The following is an 18196-nucleotide window of genomic DNA, read 5'->3' as shown; positions in this document are numbered from 1 at the left end:
TTTAAATAAAGAGTTATTGAAAAGAGATTTGTAACCTAATCTTATTTCTGAATTTTTGTAATGAAGAGGACTTTTGTTTAAGTTAAAATTTTTATTGGTTTTTAATTATCCGCATATTTAAACTGTTTATGGGTTTTTGAGAGTTGAGAGTGCGTCACACCTCGAAGATCGAAGAGTCGGGAACAAATATTGTTTTTTTCTAATTCTGTCGAAATTCGGATGTGACAGTTTGGTATCGGAGCATTTGGTTAGCTTAGACTTAGGTAAGTCTAAGTGATTCTCGTATCGTGGTTTATGAGTAGTGTTTAAGAAGTATTATTTTCAAAACTATTTCCGCTAGTTGTTTTATTTTTACAAAGAAAATGAAAGAGATACAGAAATAAAGAGAGTTAATATTTTTCGTGATTTGTTTATATGAATGTTTGAAAATTGAGGCTCATAATTATTATTATATTTTATAGTAGGTCCAAACTCTTGGTATGATGGGCAATGAGAAGCCCAATGGTAAGGACTATCGCAGCATGAACATGGTGAAGGGTTTACATAATAATCACATGATTGTTCATCTACATATTGATATGCCATACTGGTTTTAAAAATATATTCTAGGACAATTAATATGCATACGAAACTCTAACTATAAATTTCTAGATAGGCATGTATGTTGACGTTTACGAAAAAGAAGCCTGATTATACTAGAATTAAAACTCCTCTGACAGAAGAGGCGAGGAGTGGAAGAAGGAGTGCCTGAATGCCTCCTTCCTATGCATTTGAATAGCGTCTGGTATACGCGATCTTAGTGTTTGTATGATGTTAGAAACACTGAATAACTTGAAGAAATGAAAATTTGGACTAACTTGTGAAAATCGGGTTGCTCCAGAAGAGGGCGCAGGTCGCGCTCAGAAATGGCCTTGGTAGGGCACAGGTCGTGCTCCTGTCTAACTCAAGTTCCAGGTGGTTGAGCGCAGGGCGCGCTCGTGCTTGACACAATGTCCAGGCGGTTAAGCGCGGGGCACGCTTGAAAATAGGCTATCTAGGGCGTAGGGCACACTCCAAAAAATTTGAAATTTTTACAGTAGTTTGCTAAGATGTATATCAAGTAACCTGTAAAATTTCAGATCAATCGGAGCTATGAAAGTCCTTCTACTGCCCTCCAAAGTTTGTGAAATAATTTTCGGACACAATACAAACAACTGAAAGGTTAACCAATCAAAACAGAGACAAAAATCGCCAAAAGTTTATTGGAGACTCCTGACAGATCATGGGTATTCCAGTAAAAATTGTAGAGCAATTGGAGTTCTACAAACCGTCCTTATCGGCTATTGTTCCAGAAATTAAGTGTTGCAAAACTGCAGAAATACACTGGAAAGACTCCACTAGTTAGGAGGTCAAAACAAATAAAAAACTTGTCAAATTTTTACTGCAAACTCCTGACTTAGGATAGATACTCTTGTAAAAATTTTATAATTTTTGGAACTGCCTAAGTAACCTTACTCGTCTGTTTTTCAAGAACTTACGGTTTGAAAACTGAAATACAGCACTGTAAAGATCGTATTTGTTCACAAGGTAAAACAATTAGAAAAATTCTGAAAATATTCCAGTAAATCAATAATACTTTAAATATTATACCTGAAAATATTCAGAATTTTCGGAAATTTAACAATACCCTTACCGCAGTATTCTTCGTTGTGATTCTGCAGACACAAGGGAGGGCGGACGCTCTCTGAACAAGGCAAAATAGAAGGCGTGCGCCCCTGTGCTTAAACAGTGAACAGTGACGAAAATATGAGAAAAAAAGAAAGAAAAATGAAAAGGGTGGGTGGGTAGATAATGGGGGATTGCCCCTTGGATTCAAGCAATTGAATTCTTGTTTAGAACGAGATTAAGATGGTAGCGGCGCCATTTGATAACCCGTAAAAACTCAACTAGATTACTCTAACTTCATTTTTATGGAATCAATTATTTATTTTCTACTCTCAAACATATATATTCATTCAATATATAGAGTATGGAATCGTTCCACTCTTAATCTAGTAAGACATAAATGAATTCAATTAATCAAACACAAGGAACCAATGTTGAGAACAATGAGAGTAGTGTTGTGATTTATTTAAACTAAAACTAATTATAAATTAAACTAATTTAACTAAGCAATTAAAATGTGAATTTAATGAATTGGAAGAACATAGAGGGGGGAAATTCCACCATGCAATTCGATTGGCTATTAGTTAGTCATCGAATCGAATATTGATCCCTAGTGAATACCAAGTTCTCTCGAATCAAGGTTCCACTAGCATTAGAGTTTAGCTCCACCACAAATCTCTTTGATGGTGGCTCTAAATTCTAGTTCATCATTATGAGATTTATCTCTAAACACTCATAATAATGAACCTGAAATTCTATTCTAAATAACAACTATTTTAACAAGCAATCATCCTCACATGGCTTCTTTAACCTCCTCTAATTAATGGAGGTTTTAGCCTTGTTTCATTGGATTAACAATATCAAAACAATATCAAAAGAATAAGATAAAGACATTAAATTAAAGAGACAAGAATTGAATATTAAATTAAGGGTTTTTATTGAATGATTTAATAGAGGCTACAAACTAAATTATTCTAACCTAAACTAAACTACAAAAGGAGAGAGAGAGAGAGAACCCTAAATTATTCTAAACTAAAAAGGGAGTAGCTCCTCTTTGTTTTAGCCTTAACCCTCTTTATATTGGAGAGGGTTAGGTTATAATTTCGTGCATGGGCTTTTAGGCTAGGTTATGGACCCATAAATCAAGTCCATAACCCAATTGGGTAAATCCAAGACTTCCAATTATGGTTGTGTTACTGTAGCACTCAATTTCACTAACTTATACTACTATGATCGAGTCAAGGCCTACACCATTGAAAAGAGCTTTCTGAGCTGGTCATTTTGATATAAAATGGGCCTAATTCCGATGCCTGAGTCTAAAGATATAGTCTTTTGAAGTGTTGTTGACTTTTCTTTAACTTTCTAATCCGGTTTGACTTTCACTTAACAGCTTTGACTTGGGCTTTTTAAGGGCTTTTTCTCCATGAAACTTGGGCTTTCTTCATAGAACTTTCATAGCAATCACTTTAGCTCCTTTTAGCACCTACTTAGTAATGAATTGACATTGATTCAACTCCGAAGCCTGAAATATACAAAAGCACGATAATAGTCCTAACTATTACTTATTAATCACATAATTGGTCAAAATCAATATTGTTAAAAACGTTAAAACTACAGTTTTGGGCTCTTATCATGGCCCATCTTGCAACGGTGTGTAGAAGTTGGAAAGAGGCTCTTCAGCTTGCACTACTTCGTCAGCCATCTTATGAGATGGAAGACTAGAAAGAAGAGATTGTGTAGGGTGACGAGCTCTCCTACGTGAGTAAGTTTTATTCTTGCTAATACTAGAAGTGCCTGAACGAAGTATCATACACTTTTAGCAAAACCCTAAAATTATCCTAACATGCGCAAACGGTGCAATGTATGCTCAAGAATTCGAAATTTGTTTTTACAAGTATGGAGTTTTGAAAACTTTGCTTTTGGTCTCTATTTTATAATGCCCTATTCAGAGGAACAACTGGGCGCAAGACTAGGATGGCTCTACTACACATCTCAGAAGAGTAGACAGTCACTTCACCAAGTGGTGTGCTACCAAGAATCTCACTCACGATGAATATGGGGGAGGGGAGTGAGAATGGTAGTTGGTCCATCGAAATCTGGTAACTGACTACTCTAAATCCTCATGACAATATTTTTGTCCTTTTCTGGAGGAGCGTGACTACTTTCGGCTCTAGTTGATTGATTTTAATTTATTTTTTTTGTCTAGGGCTTTCAAGAATCAAACAACGTCCAATTAACCTACATTGGGAAATGACTTCCCAATGGTTGTTATGTGGCTTGGGTTCAGCCTTATACGCGAATGTAAATTGCAGTGCGGAAAGTAAATTTCAAACAATCACGTAAGCATGCTTGAACACACAAGGTATCCTCTTACTTGGGCTTCGAGGAGGTTTAGAATTTACCTCTCAAGTCGTACTTACACACAGCTTGAGCAGAAAGCGATGTCAGTTGGCGCGTGATCTGAGAATCAGGCCCAACCTTTTGAGCTTTACCCTGTTTTAAGTTACAATAAAGGCCTACTTAAAAATCCCAAAGTTTGGTTTTTGATAATTTATACAACTTTGCCTTCAAGGGCTCAAACTTGAAACTAACTAATATTATACTAATCTAATATATTAACTAGCTTTAGATTAATAACCTAGATTAACTAGAGTCAAATGGACTTAGAATGTTTATTACCAAGTTGATTCATAGTGTGTGAGCTATCCACAACATGCCTCACAGACTTGAACTTCCCAAGGCAATTAAAACTCTAATCCTTTAGTAAGTATATAACTTAAACAAAGTTTAACTCATATTCATCATAAGGAATCAATCAAAAACCAATTTTTCCTTTTTTTTTTTCATTTTTCATTTTATCTATAACTATTACAAACAAGTTCCACTGACTTCTCTTACTCTATTATAAAATCTGGGCTCGGAGTACAACTATTCATCAAAAACCAACTGAGTTGCCAAAAAACTAGACCCATGTCTCTAGAAGTGACTGGGCGGTCGCCCCCTAGCCAACTCACACCCCCTACCAAGTGGTGTCTTCAGCTCCTCTCCAGTTTTGTTGTCCCGCAACCTAATTTGTAAGAAAATAAATCAGTACTGAAAATAAAAAATAAAATGACAAAAAATTGAAAAAAAATAGAAATGGAAAGATGAGAATGATGCTCCCTTCTTAGATTCTAAAATAAGCACTCTCACTCCTTCAATCCATGATGGCAGCGCCATTTGAAGCTTTAGATAATGGTGGTAACTTCAAAAGAGTTTATTTTAGAAGTGAGGTTCATCCTAAATTGTTTAGAGTTTGAGTGTGGGAGTTGTGAAAAAGAAAGGTAGACTCTTGTATAGATTAAATTGGTTTTATGCTAATGAAAACATGAAACCTTTAGTTGTTGATATTGAAATGACTTGAAAACATTGGAAGAAAGATTGATTAAAGATTGCAATAAGAACAAGTAAAATAAGATTGAAGATTGAAATAAGAACAAGTAAAATAACAAGTTTTGATTGAAAGGAAATAAAACAAACAATAAAGTAAAAACTTGAATTGAAAAACTAGACAATAAATTAAACAAACCAAATGGTTTGGATCCTAAGACAATGGATAGTTTCTCTCTCCCTTACTTTTGGGTTATATACCCATACTTTTGCCTTTTACAAATTTACCCTTCTCCATTACAAATTAGACAAGTCACACTTCACTTTTGCTCTTGCTTTTGCTTTTGCTTTTGCTTTTTTGATTTCTTCTTGACCAAGATAGGTTTTGGGAGAATGTCATATTTTGAGATAAGGGTCTCCATCTCTGGTCTTTTCAGTTAAGGGCTTTGACCTTTGACTGTTGACTGTTGACTGTTGACTTTTTTAGCACTTTTCCATAGCAGCTTCTGGTCTTCATAATAAACGTGATTAAGGCCCCTTTTGGTGTTAAGATGCAGCTTTTATGATAAGTGGTCTGAAATACTCGCTAACCTGAAAAGTAATAAAAGATATGAGTTATTTTTTCGTTAAGTGTAAGAAAGGATGTAATGCAGCAATATACAGGTAATAAAATGCACATTTGAGAGCTGATCACAGGTCCGTTTCTAGAACTTTTGGATTAGCGTCCTTAAGTAGGTCCTCACAATTTGTCAAGACAAAAATACTCTGATTTTTCCACTCAAGTTAGCTCACTCCAGTGTGCAGTGGGCACACGTTTTCTCACAATCTCAATGACGTCTAAAGGAGCCGAGGTTGGTCAATTACATCTACCACTTACTACCATACCAAATTAATCCTAATTGAGCTAGAGGTCTTTATTAGGTGATACGGGACTGAGGTGATAGTTCAAGAAGAAACGAAATGGATATTCAAATAAACAAGCACTACACCATAACTGTATTTTTGTGACAGAGGCTTTTGAGGTTTTGTGACGCCAAAATGGTGTCAGAAATTTTGTGACAGCAATTAGGCGTCAGTATTCGGTTTTTAGCGTCACAATAAATCAAAAGGTTATTTTATTTTTTTAAGAAAATTCTATAAAAAATTAGTGACGGCATATCTGCGGTGAAAGGTATAAAAAATTGAAATCAGCGCACGTGTTCTACACAGGCGTCAAACTCGAAAGACATTGGGTTTCTTCTCGATCTCAACTCTCTGAAAGAGTAAAACCTTGCCCTAAATATGTTGTTCCTCCCCACTTCTTCATATTCCACCTCCTTCCCCTAATTTCGATGACAGTGAATTGAAGACGGCAGTTTTGTTTATCCCAACATCTCCATCTTAAACAGAGGTACTCTCTTTTCGATCTTTTAATGTTGTTGGTATTGTTAAAAATACGATCTGGGTTTTCTCGGATGATGAGAGATCCGAGAAGTCGAAGAGGTCTGAGAGATCGGAAAGGTCAGAACAAGGACTGGGGACTGGGTTTAGAAAGCCACCGCAGCCGCAATTGGTGCAGAAAAGTAGTGGGGGTCTTGATTTACATTCACCCGATGGAAATTCAAGGTACTGCTTAGTTCAATTGTTAAGAAAAGATTTATTAGTTTTTTGTTTAAATTAGTTGGTAGGTAATGGAAGGGTATAGTTATGAGCTTGATTTTAAGTGAATTATTATTATTATGTACAGAGATAATAGTGTACCTGATGGGATGATGAGAGCGAAGCAACTGTATTATGGAGAGCAAATGGTTCAAGTTCAGTCTAGAGATAATTGGAATCAGGAGCAAAAAAGGGAAATGAACAATCAGAATTATCGAGTTCAGATGCAGCAACAGCTTCAAGATTCTAGTTATGGTTTAACAAGTAATCAATTGGATCATTATTCTAGTTATGGTTTATTGTTACTGTTACTAACCCTAGGTGTTAATTTTTATTTTTTTTTACATTTGTGATGATTTCTAGGGTTTGAAGATCTGGATTGTTGTTAGAAATGGGTGAGAAAGAGTTAGAAAATCAGCTTATGGAAGCTGGAACTAAACTATTGGAACCACCTTCTTCTGTTGAGGAGCTTTTGTCTTTACTTGATGTAAGACTTACATTTGTTTTGTGTTGTTATGTACATGCATCTACTAACTGTGTTTTTGCTGATTTGTGGTTTTGGTATTATTGGAATGACAAAATCGAGCCCAAGCCAGTTTATAAGAAGATATAAGCTTGTGTTGTGTTGTATTGATGTTTTGAAAATAAGATGTGAAATGGAAAGATTTCAAATTTTGGTGAAAATTGTATTTAGGGTTTTAGAGTTTTTTTTTTTTTTTATTAAGGCAGAATTTAGGGGTTTCGGGTATTGCCCTGCTTAATATCGGTAGAAATGATTAGAAATCAGTTTTTAGGTGGATTTTCTAGAGTCTCAATTACAGGCTAAATACCTGGATTGCAGTGCTGTTTTCCTTGTGCTTGTAGGAATTGGGTTAATATGCAGATTTGATCTATTGTAAGATGTTGTATGAGTGAAATATGAAGATTCTAGTTAAGGTTACAGTCGATGAAGATAAGTTTTGTTTGTCTTGATTTTTGTTTTGGGGTTTCTAACGTGATTTTGTTTTCTAGGGTTTATAATTTTGGGTGTTGCTGCTGAGTGCCTGCCTACTGCCGCTGGTGCCTGCTGCTGTTGCCATGGACCTTCTGCTGTCTTATTCATTATTTTTCACCCCCGGGTGCCTGCCTGCTGCTGCTGCTTGGTGCCTGCTGGTGCCGCTGCTATTGCCATGGACCTGCTTCTGTCTTATTCATTATTTTTCACCCCCAAAGCTTATTTCACTTTGGGGTTTTGATTTTTTTCCATAAAATTTGATTCTTTTCATGTTTTGGTGAAACTAGTGAACGTTTTAGCTGGATTTTGTACTAGGACTTTCGATTTCGCTGAAGGTGGATTTCTCAGTTCAGGTTTGTTTTTCTATCAACTTTTTGTTACAATTATGAGAATTAAGAGTATTGAGAATTATATATGGTTTTGAAATGAGTTATAAACCATGACTTGATGCTTGGGAAAAACCACGATTTAAATCAGCAATTTTCGCATGGGGCCTTGGGTATTTAGGGAAAAGTACTCATGAGCATGGTTTGGGTTTAGGGCAGACAAGGGTGTTATTAGAAATGGGCATGATCGGCTAAAAGTCTGCAAATATTTAGTTGTTGCTTGAATATATTCAGAAGTGACGTCTCATTTTATTCATGTCTTTGAATCTATAGATAAGTATGTAGTTGATCATGTTGTGTAGTATGTTCATACTATGTAAATCTAGATCATTCCTAAAGGTTATCACTTAGAACTTATATAATTTGGTAGTGAGATGACATAAATGGCATAAATCTGGTATTGAGGTAATAGGCACAAATTGTCTATTGTTAATGGATTGTTTCAAGTTTAGTTGTTTCATTGACGATGCTTAGTGTAGTGGGTGTTTGTGGTTGCCTATGTTAACGGATTTCAAGCTTGGGGTTTACTTGATTTTGGTTTGGTTAGACATTGTTCTTCTAATCCTTTATTATTTGGTCAGGATGCTAAAGGAGATAATGTGTATTTAAGCTTTTGGAAGGATAGGTGTTACTGATTGTCAATGTTGGCATGTTGCTTCTCAAGGTACTTCATATTCTTATTTATGTCTGTATTAAGAAATTTTTCTCCATGTAGTTGATTGGGTTTGGTTATATTACAAGTGTACAACTTGATTCTACCAATACTTGGATGACATCCGTAAAAGTTATATAATTTAAAATCAAGTTGTGTTTGTATATTCAGACTTTTGGTGACACACATCTACTAAGGAAGTCCCGATAGATCCAGTTGCTACAACGTGTTCATTGGGTTTGGTCAGTTGCACAACGTATGCATTTCTTATTGCAAAATTCAGGTTTAGTTCGGGGTCTACCACTCTAATATGTAGATTAGTTTGTCATTGAATGTTTACTACTGAAAATGTTTTTATTGTGATGACATCCATGCATCTTTAAGTTCAATATCTATTGTAAAACCCCATATTTTGGGCCTTGGGTGAGTTGTGCTTGATAAAGTCCAAGGAGAGAATATGCTTGGCCTCCTCTCTCGCTCTCTCTCCGGAAATTGGGAGGGTTTCCCTCTCGATCTCTCTCAAAAAAATTTGTGGGGGCAGATACTTAAGCCTCATGATGGTCAACCTGTGTATGCAGCTAACTTCTTGACTGCAACAAATTGTCCCAATCACATTAATCTTGTCACAGCGGTATGTCCTTCAGGTTTTGATTATTTTTAAAGCAATTTCTTTTTAGATAGAAAACGTTGAAATTCCTTTGCTCTTTTTATTATGTATTTTGTGCTTTTTTTACCGTTTTGGTAGGTCATTCCACTCATTTGTTCTAAGTTTCAAAAGCATTAGCGCTTGCATTACTTTCTTTGGCAGGTTGGATCCTGTGTAGAAATTGGAGTTCCCATGCTCATCTTATTCATCGCTTTCTCCCAGGTAGCACCAACTATCTCAATTGATTTGGCTCCTTGATCTTTATCTTATTGGAAGCGTTACTTTTCTCGTGTTTTTTCCCTTCTATTTTTCTATAGGAAACAAACTGTAATTGTTGTCAGAGAAGGAAATTGAGAATTTGTTTCATATGTTGTCTTTTGTGTAAAGTATCTAAAACACTTTCAGGCAAAGCACTTGCCAGTATTGGAACGGTTTGCTCTCGTAATATCGATCCACGATGATATGGGCATATGCTCATCTCTTGATCGCCGCCGATTAAACTTACAAACATCGTCCAGAAAAGACTCAAATGAACTACCGAACTGATAAGGCCTATCTCATTTCTTCTGCACCTTGGTCGGTATACCTATTGTTGGTTCCTGACAAACTATGTCGTTATCATGTTAGAGCCAATTGTAAACCTTGTGCACTTACAAAATGCAAGATAAAAATCCCATACCGACTTCAATGGGGTGCACCTACATTTGATGTTGGTCACGCGTTCGGAATGATGCCTGCTATTTTTGTTTCCATAATAGAGGTATCTCATTCTATAGATAGCGTATAGGGGCACAGGAATGGTTTGACGTTCGATGTTAACTCTGGCATTTGTTTTGGCAGTCAACTGGAGCATATAAGGCTGCTTTGCGATTGCCTAGTGCTACTCCTCCTCCTGCTCATGTTCTTAGTCGTGGTATAGGCTGGTAGGTGAGCAAGTTATACTAAGTGTGGTACATGTCTGCTTTAGATGGAACTCCATAACAAAAATAAAACTGATGGTTCATCTTGAACAGGGAATTGGAATCCTATTGGATGGACTATTTGGGACAGGAACTGGCTCTACTGTGTCTATGTAAGTAGCACATATATTTCAAGTATTTCCTTGCACTCTTATTTCCTTTAACGTGTTCTAAGTTACTGTCATTTCATAAATATATGTAAAACGCTATAGAGAGAATGTGGGTCTTCTTGGATCCACTCGAGTTGGGAGTCGAAAGGTGTGGTTCAAATCTCTGCTGGTTTTCTGATATTTTTCTCTATCTTGGGTAAGTGAAAAGCACTACTAAATGATTTTTTCTTATGTAGCTTTGAATCGTGAAGTGAAGATACTTAAGCAAGTAAAGAAGGGTGGCTGCTACCAAGTGACGCTGAATCGTTTTGTGCATTTAGAGTAGTATGGTCCAAATCCCATGGCCACACGCATTGATTATATTGCAAAATTTACTGTTGCAGTGCCTATTTTGATTCTTACTGGAACAAGTGACTATTTACCCGATGGGGAGCATGTGGTTCTGGTTTATTGTGGTCAAACACAAGCTATTCAACAGTATGCGTTGGAGTTGTCTCAGTGCTTGCCTCCAACCCCAGAAACCACCGACTTAGAGAAATTAGACTCTGGTGTTTATTCAAAACTCAACACACCTAGTTCAGATGGGTTTGGTTCTGCAGATTCAGTTAAAATAAGTGATGCACCCGAGATGCCCACACCAGTAAGCAGGTCTGAGAGCACACCTATACGTAAATACCTGACAAGTTCGGGAGATTCCGAGGTTCTTTCTAGTAAAAATTGTTTACTATTTTTAGAAAGTGATTTGTATTATACTTTTCGCTTAGAAAATTGAAGTACTTGTTGTTTACAAGTGACTTGATAATTTTGAGTGATGGAATGAATGTTTTATTCTTGAATGGGATTGACAGTGTGATTGTGTATTTTATTGAATGAACTGTTTTTTAAAAGTTGTATTTTGGCTAGTTCATATAGCAACCGGTGGTGGCTAGGGCTAATTGTATCTTGAATAATAATAATAATAATAATTGGTTGTTATATATCCGCCGGTATATGTATAACAACTTTTTTTTTTTTCTAAAATATATTTTGTGAAGCCAAAACGATGTCACAAAATATGTGACGGTTAACATTTTGTGATGTCAAAATGGTGTCACTATATTTTGTGACTCCATTTTGACGTCACAAATTAGTGACGCCAAAATGGTGTCACAAATATTTATGACGTCAAAATGGCGTCACAAAAATAATTGATGCCAAATTGTGATGCCAAAATGGTGTCACTAAAATTATTTGTAACGCCATTTTGGCATCACAAAAAAGCTGTTTTGGTGCAGTGAAGTTTGAGATAATAGGCTCTTCAATTACATGTAACTAGAGAAAACATTGTTCTTACTTTGTTTCTATACTTAGTTTTCATCTTTAACCTTTTTATTTTGGCTTTTTGACTCATTTTATTCTATTTTAGAGTTTTTATTTTATTTCTATTTTTTTTTTCTTTGGATGGAAACTTCTTTTCTTTTTCTATTCTGAAGCAACTAACTAATTTTTGGTTTTCCACAAGTCTTTCTCTTTATTCTCTTTACTCATCCTATTCTCAGACTCATTCAAAGATGAGTAGGCTTATTTTTATTTTTATTGGTTTAAAAGATGGGTAAAGGATTTGTGGTTGCGAAATTGAAAGGCTCAGAGGAATGAATTTTTATAGGTATGAATTTTTACCTAGCAGATAATTACTTATAGGTATGAATTTTTAGCTATATCGATCCAAAGAGGGCCTAAATTCTTACTTAGGATATGATATGGTAATCAAGCAAGTGGATGTGTGATTTCTCTACTCATATTATATGTCTCATTTGTGTCATCACTTAAATACTCACTCATATGAGGCTTTCAGGCTAGAATCTTACAGGATATGTAAAATTAAGTAGTCTAACCTAGGTGTCAAAAAAATACTGCCAAGTACACTCATATATGCTCATGCAAGATGTTAATGAAAATATGCAATGACTATTACCTACGTATTAACCTAAGTTTCTAAGAACTACGCTTAATTCTATTGCTACTTGAGATTTCTAGACTAATATCATCATGGAAAATAAAATAATACCATTATCCTAAGTGCATAGTATAAACTATTTTTATATTTTTTTTTTCTATTTTATACTTTTTATACGACAAATAATACGTAATATACAACCTAATATGTGCTTAAACATTTAGAGCGTGTTTCTATTCCACCCCCAAACAGAATCATGCTTTGTCCCTAAAGTATGGAATGAAAAGGATAGAGAATATCATATAAACGTGCTTGGAAATGGGAGCACTTATAAAAGAAAGTTAAACGATACAAATATAAAGAAATAAATTACATGCAGACGCAACTCCTATATGAGTTCTATCCATTATGGAGATAACAGGAAATAAAATGTCGTTTGGGACATAAGCGGACTCTAACAAGAAATATAAATATTACCATATATAGTTGTTTCCAATCATGCATTTTCCTCCGTTTGCTCCTCACTTGTGAAATGAGCCTCCTTTAAGTCTTGCATATCTATGACTACTTTCCAAGCCTTCATCCTATTTTCATCTACCCTAGCCAACCTATTTAGTGCAATTTGGTCGGACGGGGTGCATGGGGCTACTAGGTGAGGTTGTAGGCACCAGCCAGGCCAAACCATATCACATAAAGAATGGACTATAGCATTAGTCGTGTGCATTGTATCAACCTTAACCCAATTAGTGAAACGTATACATAATTCTAAGAAAAAGAATCGCATTATGCGGCAAACCATAACAGGTGTCAGGGTGATTTCTCTACTCATATTATATGTCTCATTTGTGTCATCACTTAAATACTCACTCATATGAGGCTTTCAGGCTAGAATCTTACAGGATATGTAAAATTAAGTAGTCTAACCTAGGTGTCAAAAAAATACTGCCAAGTACACTCATATATGCTCATGCAAGATGTTAATGAAAATATGCAATGACTATTACCTACGTATTAACCTAAGTTTCTAAGAACTACGCTTAATTCTATTGCTACTTGAGATTTCTAGACTAATATCATCATGGAAAATAAAATAATACCATTATCCTAAGTGCATAGTATAAACTATTTTTATATTTTTTTTTTTTCTATTTTATACTTTTTATACGACAAATAATACGTAATATACAACCTAATATGTGCTTAAACATTTAGAGCGTGTTTCTATTCCACCCCCAAACAGAATCATGCTTTGTCCCTAAAGTATGGAATGAAAAGGATAGAGAATATCATATAAACGTGCTTGGAAATGGGAGCACTTATAAAAGAAAGTTAAACGATACAAATATAAAGAAATAAATTACATGCAGACGCAACTCCTATATGAGTTCTATCCATTATGGAGATAACAGGAAATAAAATGTCGTTTGGGACATAAGCGGACTCTAACAAGAAATATAAATATTACCATATATAGTTGTTTCCAATCATGCATTTTCCTCCGTTTGCTCCTCACTTGTGAAATGAGCCTCCTTTAAGTCTTGCATATCTATGACTACTTTCCAAGCCTTCATCCTATTTTCATCTACCCTAGCCAACCTATTTAGTGCAATTTGGTCGGACGGGGTGCATGGGGCTACTAGGTGAGGTTGTAGGCACCAGCCAGGCCAAACTATATCACATAAAGAATGGACTATAGCATTAGTCGTGTGCATTGTATCAACCTTAACCCAATTAGTGAAACGTATACATAATTCTAAGAAAAAGAATCGCATTATGCGGCAAACCATAACAGGTGTCAGGGGAAAAAGTTAACCCGACACTCCCGATGTAGTGGTGCTTCCGAAAGTTCGAAAGAGATGGGGATTAGGTTTTTTGAAGAAGATAGACTGCACCAACGTTCTGGTTGCCTACGTACCCAGTGATAAATCCGGGATCAAGTCTCGTAAAACGTTGTTCTGGAGGCTGCAGAAGCCTCCGTATATATAGCAATCTCCTGCCTTGGCGACCAAAAAAGTGATTCTTGGAGATTGCCTTCCTTTTTGAATCATAACATGATCCTATCTAAAATAGGATAATTCCCCAAGATTTCATTCTATCCTTGTGCAAGATCTTATCGGATTGCACTAGGGTTTCTCACCTCCGCAAATCGGGTTATTGGATCAGGATGATCCGGACGGATTGGGTCCATAAACTTGGGCCACCCGGATGGGCCCTAGACCTGTTGTGAATTTTGACGGATTAGAAGACCGGATGATCCAAAGTGTTTTTTGACAACCACCGGAATGGTCCATCGCTAGTCCTACACCCAGTCCATGGTCCGAGACACTTTGGATTGGAAATATGATGTAGGGTACACATATTGCCCCCTCTTCAACAAATGAGTAAACGAAGATGAAGATGATATGTTGAAGAATTAAAGTATCAAAAAAATCAAAATGAAATAAAAAGGAACATGTAATAAAGATGGGCGAAAAAGTTTGAAAAGATGCAGCACTCAGTGATATGGCCATGGAAGATGCTAACCCAGCCTAAACCTGCTGAAATAGGCCTGACCTGGCTTGCAAACTGCTGAACCGGCCTGTATACTGCCTGACCCGGTAGATGACCGCCGAAGCCAGCTGGGTAACGCCTGCCCTGGCATGAAAAATGTCTGAACCAGCTGGAAAATGCCTGAACCGGCATGAAAAAAGCCTGAACCGGCCTGTATACCACCTGAATCGGCTGGAAAATGCTTGACCAGGCAGGGGAAATGCCTGAACCGGCTGGAAACCACCTGAACTAGCTGGGAAACGCCTGAACCGGCACGAAAAAGGTTGGAACCGACTGGAAACCACCTGAACCCACCGGTGCTGGTGCCGGTCGCCAAGAGTAAGTGGGTCAAGCAAAAGAGTTGTTTTTTTCCCTCAGCGCCTACAAACTTTTAACAGGAAATAACACTTATAAATCACCCTCCATTCTTAAAGCCATGTGATGCACCACTCACCAATATGTACTAGCACCCTGAGAAGTTAATTCCATGCCTTGGGATCCGACGTTATCCTCCACTATCTTGCTTAGACCGAAATCCGTCACTTTTGCAACACCAACCTCGTCAAAGAGAACATTTCCAGGCTTCAAATCATAATGGATAATCTTCTGCTGTCTCTTGTTTAAATATACAAGACCTTGAAATGTCTGAACAATTACAATTTCAATTTCGGCCTCTCTCTCGGGAAGTATTGGCGTTGCTTTTAGAGCTGCATCAAGATCTTTACCGCTGCAATAATCCAAGACGGTGCAAAATGTGTTCTGGTCTATCTCAAAGATATCCCACAATCGGACAATATGACAATGCACCAAGGACTTGTGGATGTTAAATTCCCGAATTGCGTGGCATATATAACTCTGTTTCTTCTCTTCACTCCATTGAGCATTCAAACCGTGAAGCTTGCATGCAACATATCTATACTCCGCCAGATCATATCAGGGAGCCAACCGGAACAATGAAAAAATCTCAAAAGCCTGGTTCACATGGAAACTACTGCTAATAGAATCTATTTCATACCGTCCATCTAAACTACTACTGTACAACTCCTAAACCACTCAAGATGTGATCTCCAAAACCACTCAAGATATGATCAATGGAACTAAGTCACTTGAATAGCAAGCATAGTTCCATTGTGAAGATTCTCCATCAGACGATCCTTGTGGAGACAACCAAGAAGTGCCTTATTAGTTGGGTTTAAATCTGAGTGTAGTTCAGACTTCGCCACCAAAGGTATACGCTTGGTGTAATCTAAACAATTCCACATAGACAAAAAACAATACATTATCATTCTTGGGTTTGTATTGTCGAACAATGTCATAGGGATGTCCAAACGGGTACCCGACCCGGTTCGAACCCGACTTTTCGAGTTTTGAACGGGTATTGGGTTATCCAAACCCGGACCGGTTTTCAACGGGTCGGGTTCAGAGTCGGATATTTTGTTGAGAAGTGTGACAAAACTTTATCCTAACCCTATATTTTGGGTACCCATCGGGCTCGGATTCGGATTTCGGGTAGGATAAAGCCCGGTATAAATGAAGAAAGAAGACAATAAGAAACTTTATTTGAAATATATATCTACATTTTATTCCTTCTTCGGCTATCCACAAATCATTCAAACAAAATAAAACTTCTAATGAACTTGAAAGTAATTATCACATATACTCAGATATAATTATTTGATATGATTTAAAAATAGATGGACTCGGAATGAACTATAGACACATGATCACGTGCAATTACTGAAAAAATTGGAAATCCCGACATAAATTTTTTTCATAATCCAATATATTAAATAACTCATCATTGTAAATATGAATGAGATCATAATCCAAATATTTATCTAACTCATTCTTTTATATGAGATTAGTAGTATGCAATTGAAATCGAATTTAGGTCCGGGTTCGGTTTTGGGGTTTTAGCCCTTTTAACAGATTTAGGGCTAAATTATCGGGTCGGTCCAGGTTTAGAGAGTGTGACCAACCCTACCCTATGTATTTCGGTTTGGGTTCGGGTTCGAGCTTTGTCGAGTTTGGGCAGGGTTCGGTGCGGGTATTTTGTTCGGGTTTTGGACGGGTTTCGGGCAAGATAGACATCCCTAAACAATGATACCAGGCGTAGGCCAACTGTACCACGCAAGCCGAAACAGAAGTGCAGTATGGCCTTCGCCACCCGAGTTTAATAAGTGTAAAACTAAGTGACCAATTTGAAATTAAAACGCAACGTAAATGGAAATGAAATTTATTGATGATAAATGGAAGGAAAGTGCAATCTATTTGAAATTTATTGGTAGAACTAATGATAAGTAATTTACTTGTGAAATAAACGCAAATGAGACGCATTCCAGTGTTTTGTTAGAACATTGCCAGTCAAGTTCTTGAGAAAATAAAAACCTTTGGATACCAGCCTTTTGTTGGAGTTATCTCTCACATGAGTAAGAGGAGACAAATCTGTTGATGTCTGCGTGGAAAAGGCTGATCAATTGGTCTTGCCCGCAAGTGCGCCTGCGCTCATGGTACTAGATTTTTTGGCTTGAGGAAAATTAGAGGGCACACGAGCTCGATTTTGCCTGGATAAGGGCACGCCCGCGCTCATGTCTATTTTCGTAGTTTCTATTTTGCTACAGTAATCGCGAGATTGCGGTTTACTATATAAATAGAGATCATGGTTTTTGGGAAAACCTAACACAGAAGTTTTACAGAGAAACCCAATTTTGAAAGCTATCAAGATTGAGAGATAACCTTTGCAGAGAGAAAACCCTGTAAAGAGAGGGGAGTGATCTAGTAAGGTGAAAGACTGAAAGGAGTGATTGTAATCTTCCTTCCCATTTTATAAAATGATTAGCTATTGTGGAAGTAGGCACCATTGGCTGAACCACGGTATATCTTTGTGTTGTGGTATGCTTTTACTTTTTTGCATTATTATTTGTTGTTAGTAGTTGTTTAGAGAGTTGGGCATGCTAGGTTAGTTTTAGTGGATATTTAGAATTGTCTTGAGATTGTTGTTGGTTCAAATACAAGTTATCTGTGTAGTGGGGATCGATTGATATCATTATTCCCTAACAAGTGGTATAACTGCCTTGGTTAGATTAATCTAGGTTGTTATCCAAATTTTGCTTGGAAGGTGTTTGACAAAATTCCTGAGAGAAGGTTTGAGTTGAAATAGCTTGTAGAGATGGACCATTCTATGAACACTCGCATGATTAGTCTAGATAGAGCAAACTACACCATTTGGAAAGGCAAGATGGAAGACTTGCTATATTGCAAGGACTTGGCACAACCCATTGAGAATGGGGGGGGTAAAACCAGACGCAATAGTGGCGGCTGAGTGGACCAAGC

The 18196-nt window shown here is 36.8% G+C and overlaps 1 protein-coding gene and 1 long non-coding RNA gene across 3 annotated transcripts; both read left to right on the top strand.

Moving 5' to 3' along the window:
• Positions 1-6298: 6298 nt before the first annotated feature.
• On the top strand, positions 6299-7727 carry LOC147475322 (uncharacterized). Of its 2 annotated transcripts, none has more exons than XR_015208966.1 (4): positions 6299-6618; positions 6740-6900; positions 7015-7138; positions 7663-7727. It is a non-coding gene; the product is annotated as an uncharacterized LOC147475322 (long non-coding RNA). The 2 variants fall into 2 exon arrangements; XR_015208965.1 differs by having other exon boundaries at positions 6301-6618; positions 6740-6915.
• A 1413-nt stretch (positions 7728-9140) lies between these two features.
• On the top strand, positions 9141-11258 carry LOC147475321 (uncharacterized). The gene is made up of 5 exons (XM_086585373.1): positions 9141-9314; positions 9492-9551; positions 10170-10252; positions 10343-10401; positions 10635-11258. Exons 1-5 carry the CDS (start codon positions 9141-9143, stop codon positions 10721-10723), a joined length of 465 nt encoding a protein of 154 aa, XP_086441499.1. The 3' UTR covers positions 10724-11258.
• Positions 11259-18196: the final 6938 nt, after the last annotated feature.

This window comes from Coptis chinensis, chromosome 9 (assembly GCF_015680905.1).
Source record: "Coptis chinensis isolate HL-2020 chromosome 9, ASM1568090v1, whole genome shotgun sequence".
NCBI classification, from domain to species: Eukaryota; Viridiplantae; Streptophyta; class Magnoliopsida; order Ranunculales; family Ranunculaceae; genus Coptis; species Coptis chinensis.
This window is presented reverse-complemented; position numbering and strand designations above follow the sequence as displayed.

Coding starts and splice junctions, on each gene's coding strand:
- LOC147475321 (XM_086585373.1), top strand. CDS start 9,141: ATGCTTGGCCTCCTCTCTCGCTCTCTCTCCGGAAATTGGGAGGGTTTC. Junction 9,315..9,491: donor ACATTAATCTTGTCACAGCG/GTATGTCCTTCA, acceptor TTTCTTTGGCAG/GTTGGATCCTGTGTAGAAAT. Junction 10,253..10,342: donor CTTAGTCGTGGTATAGGCTG/GTAGGTGAGCAA, acceptor CATCTTGAACAG/GGAATTGGAATCCTATTGGA.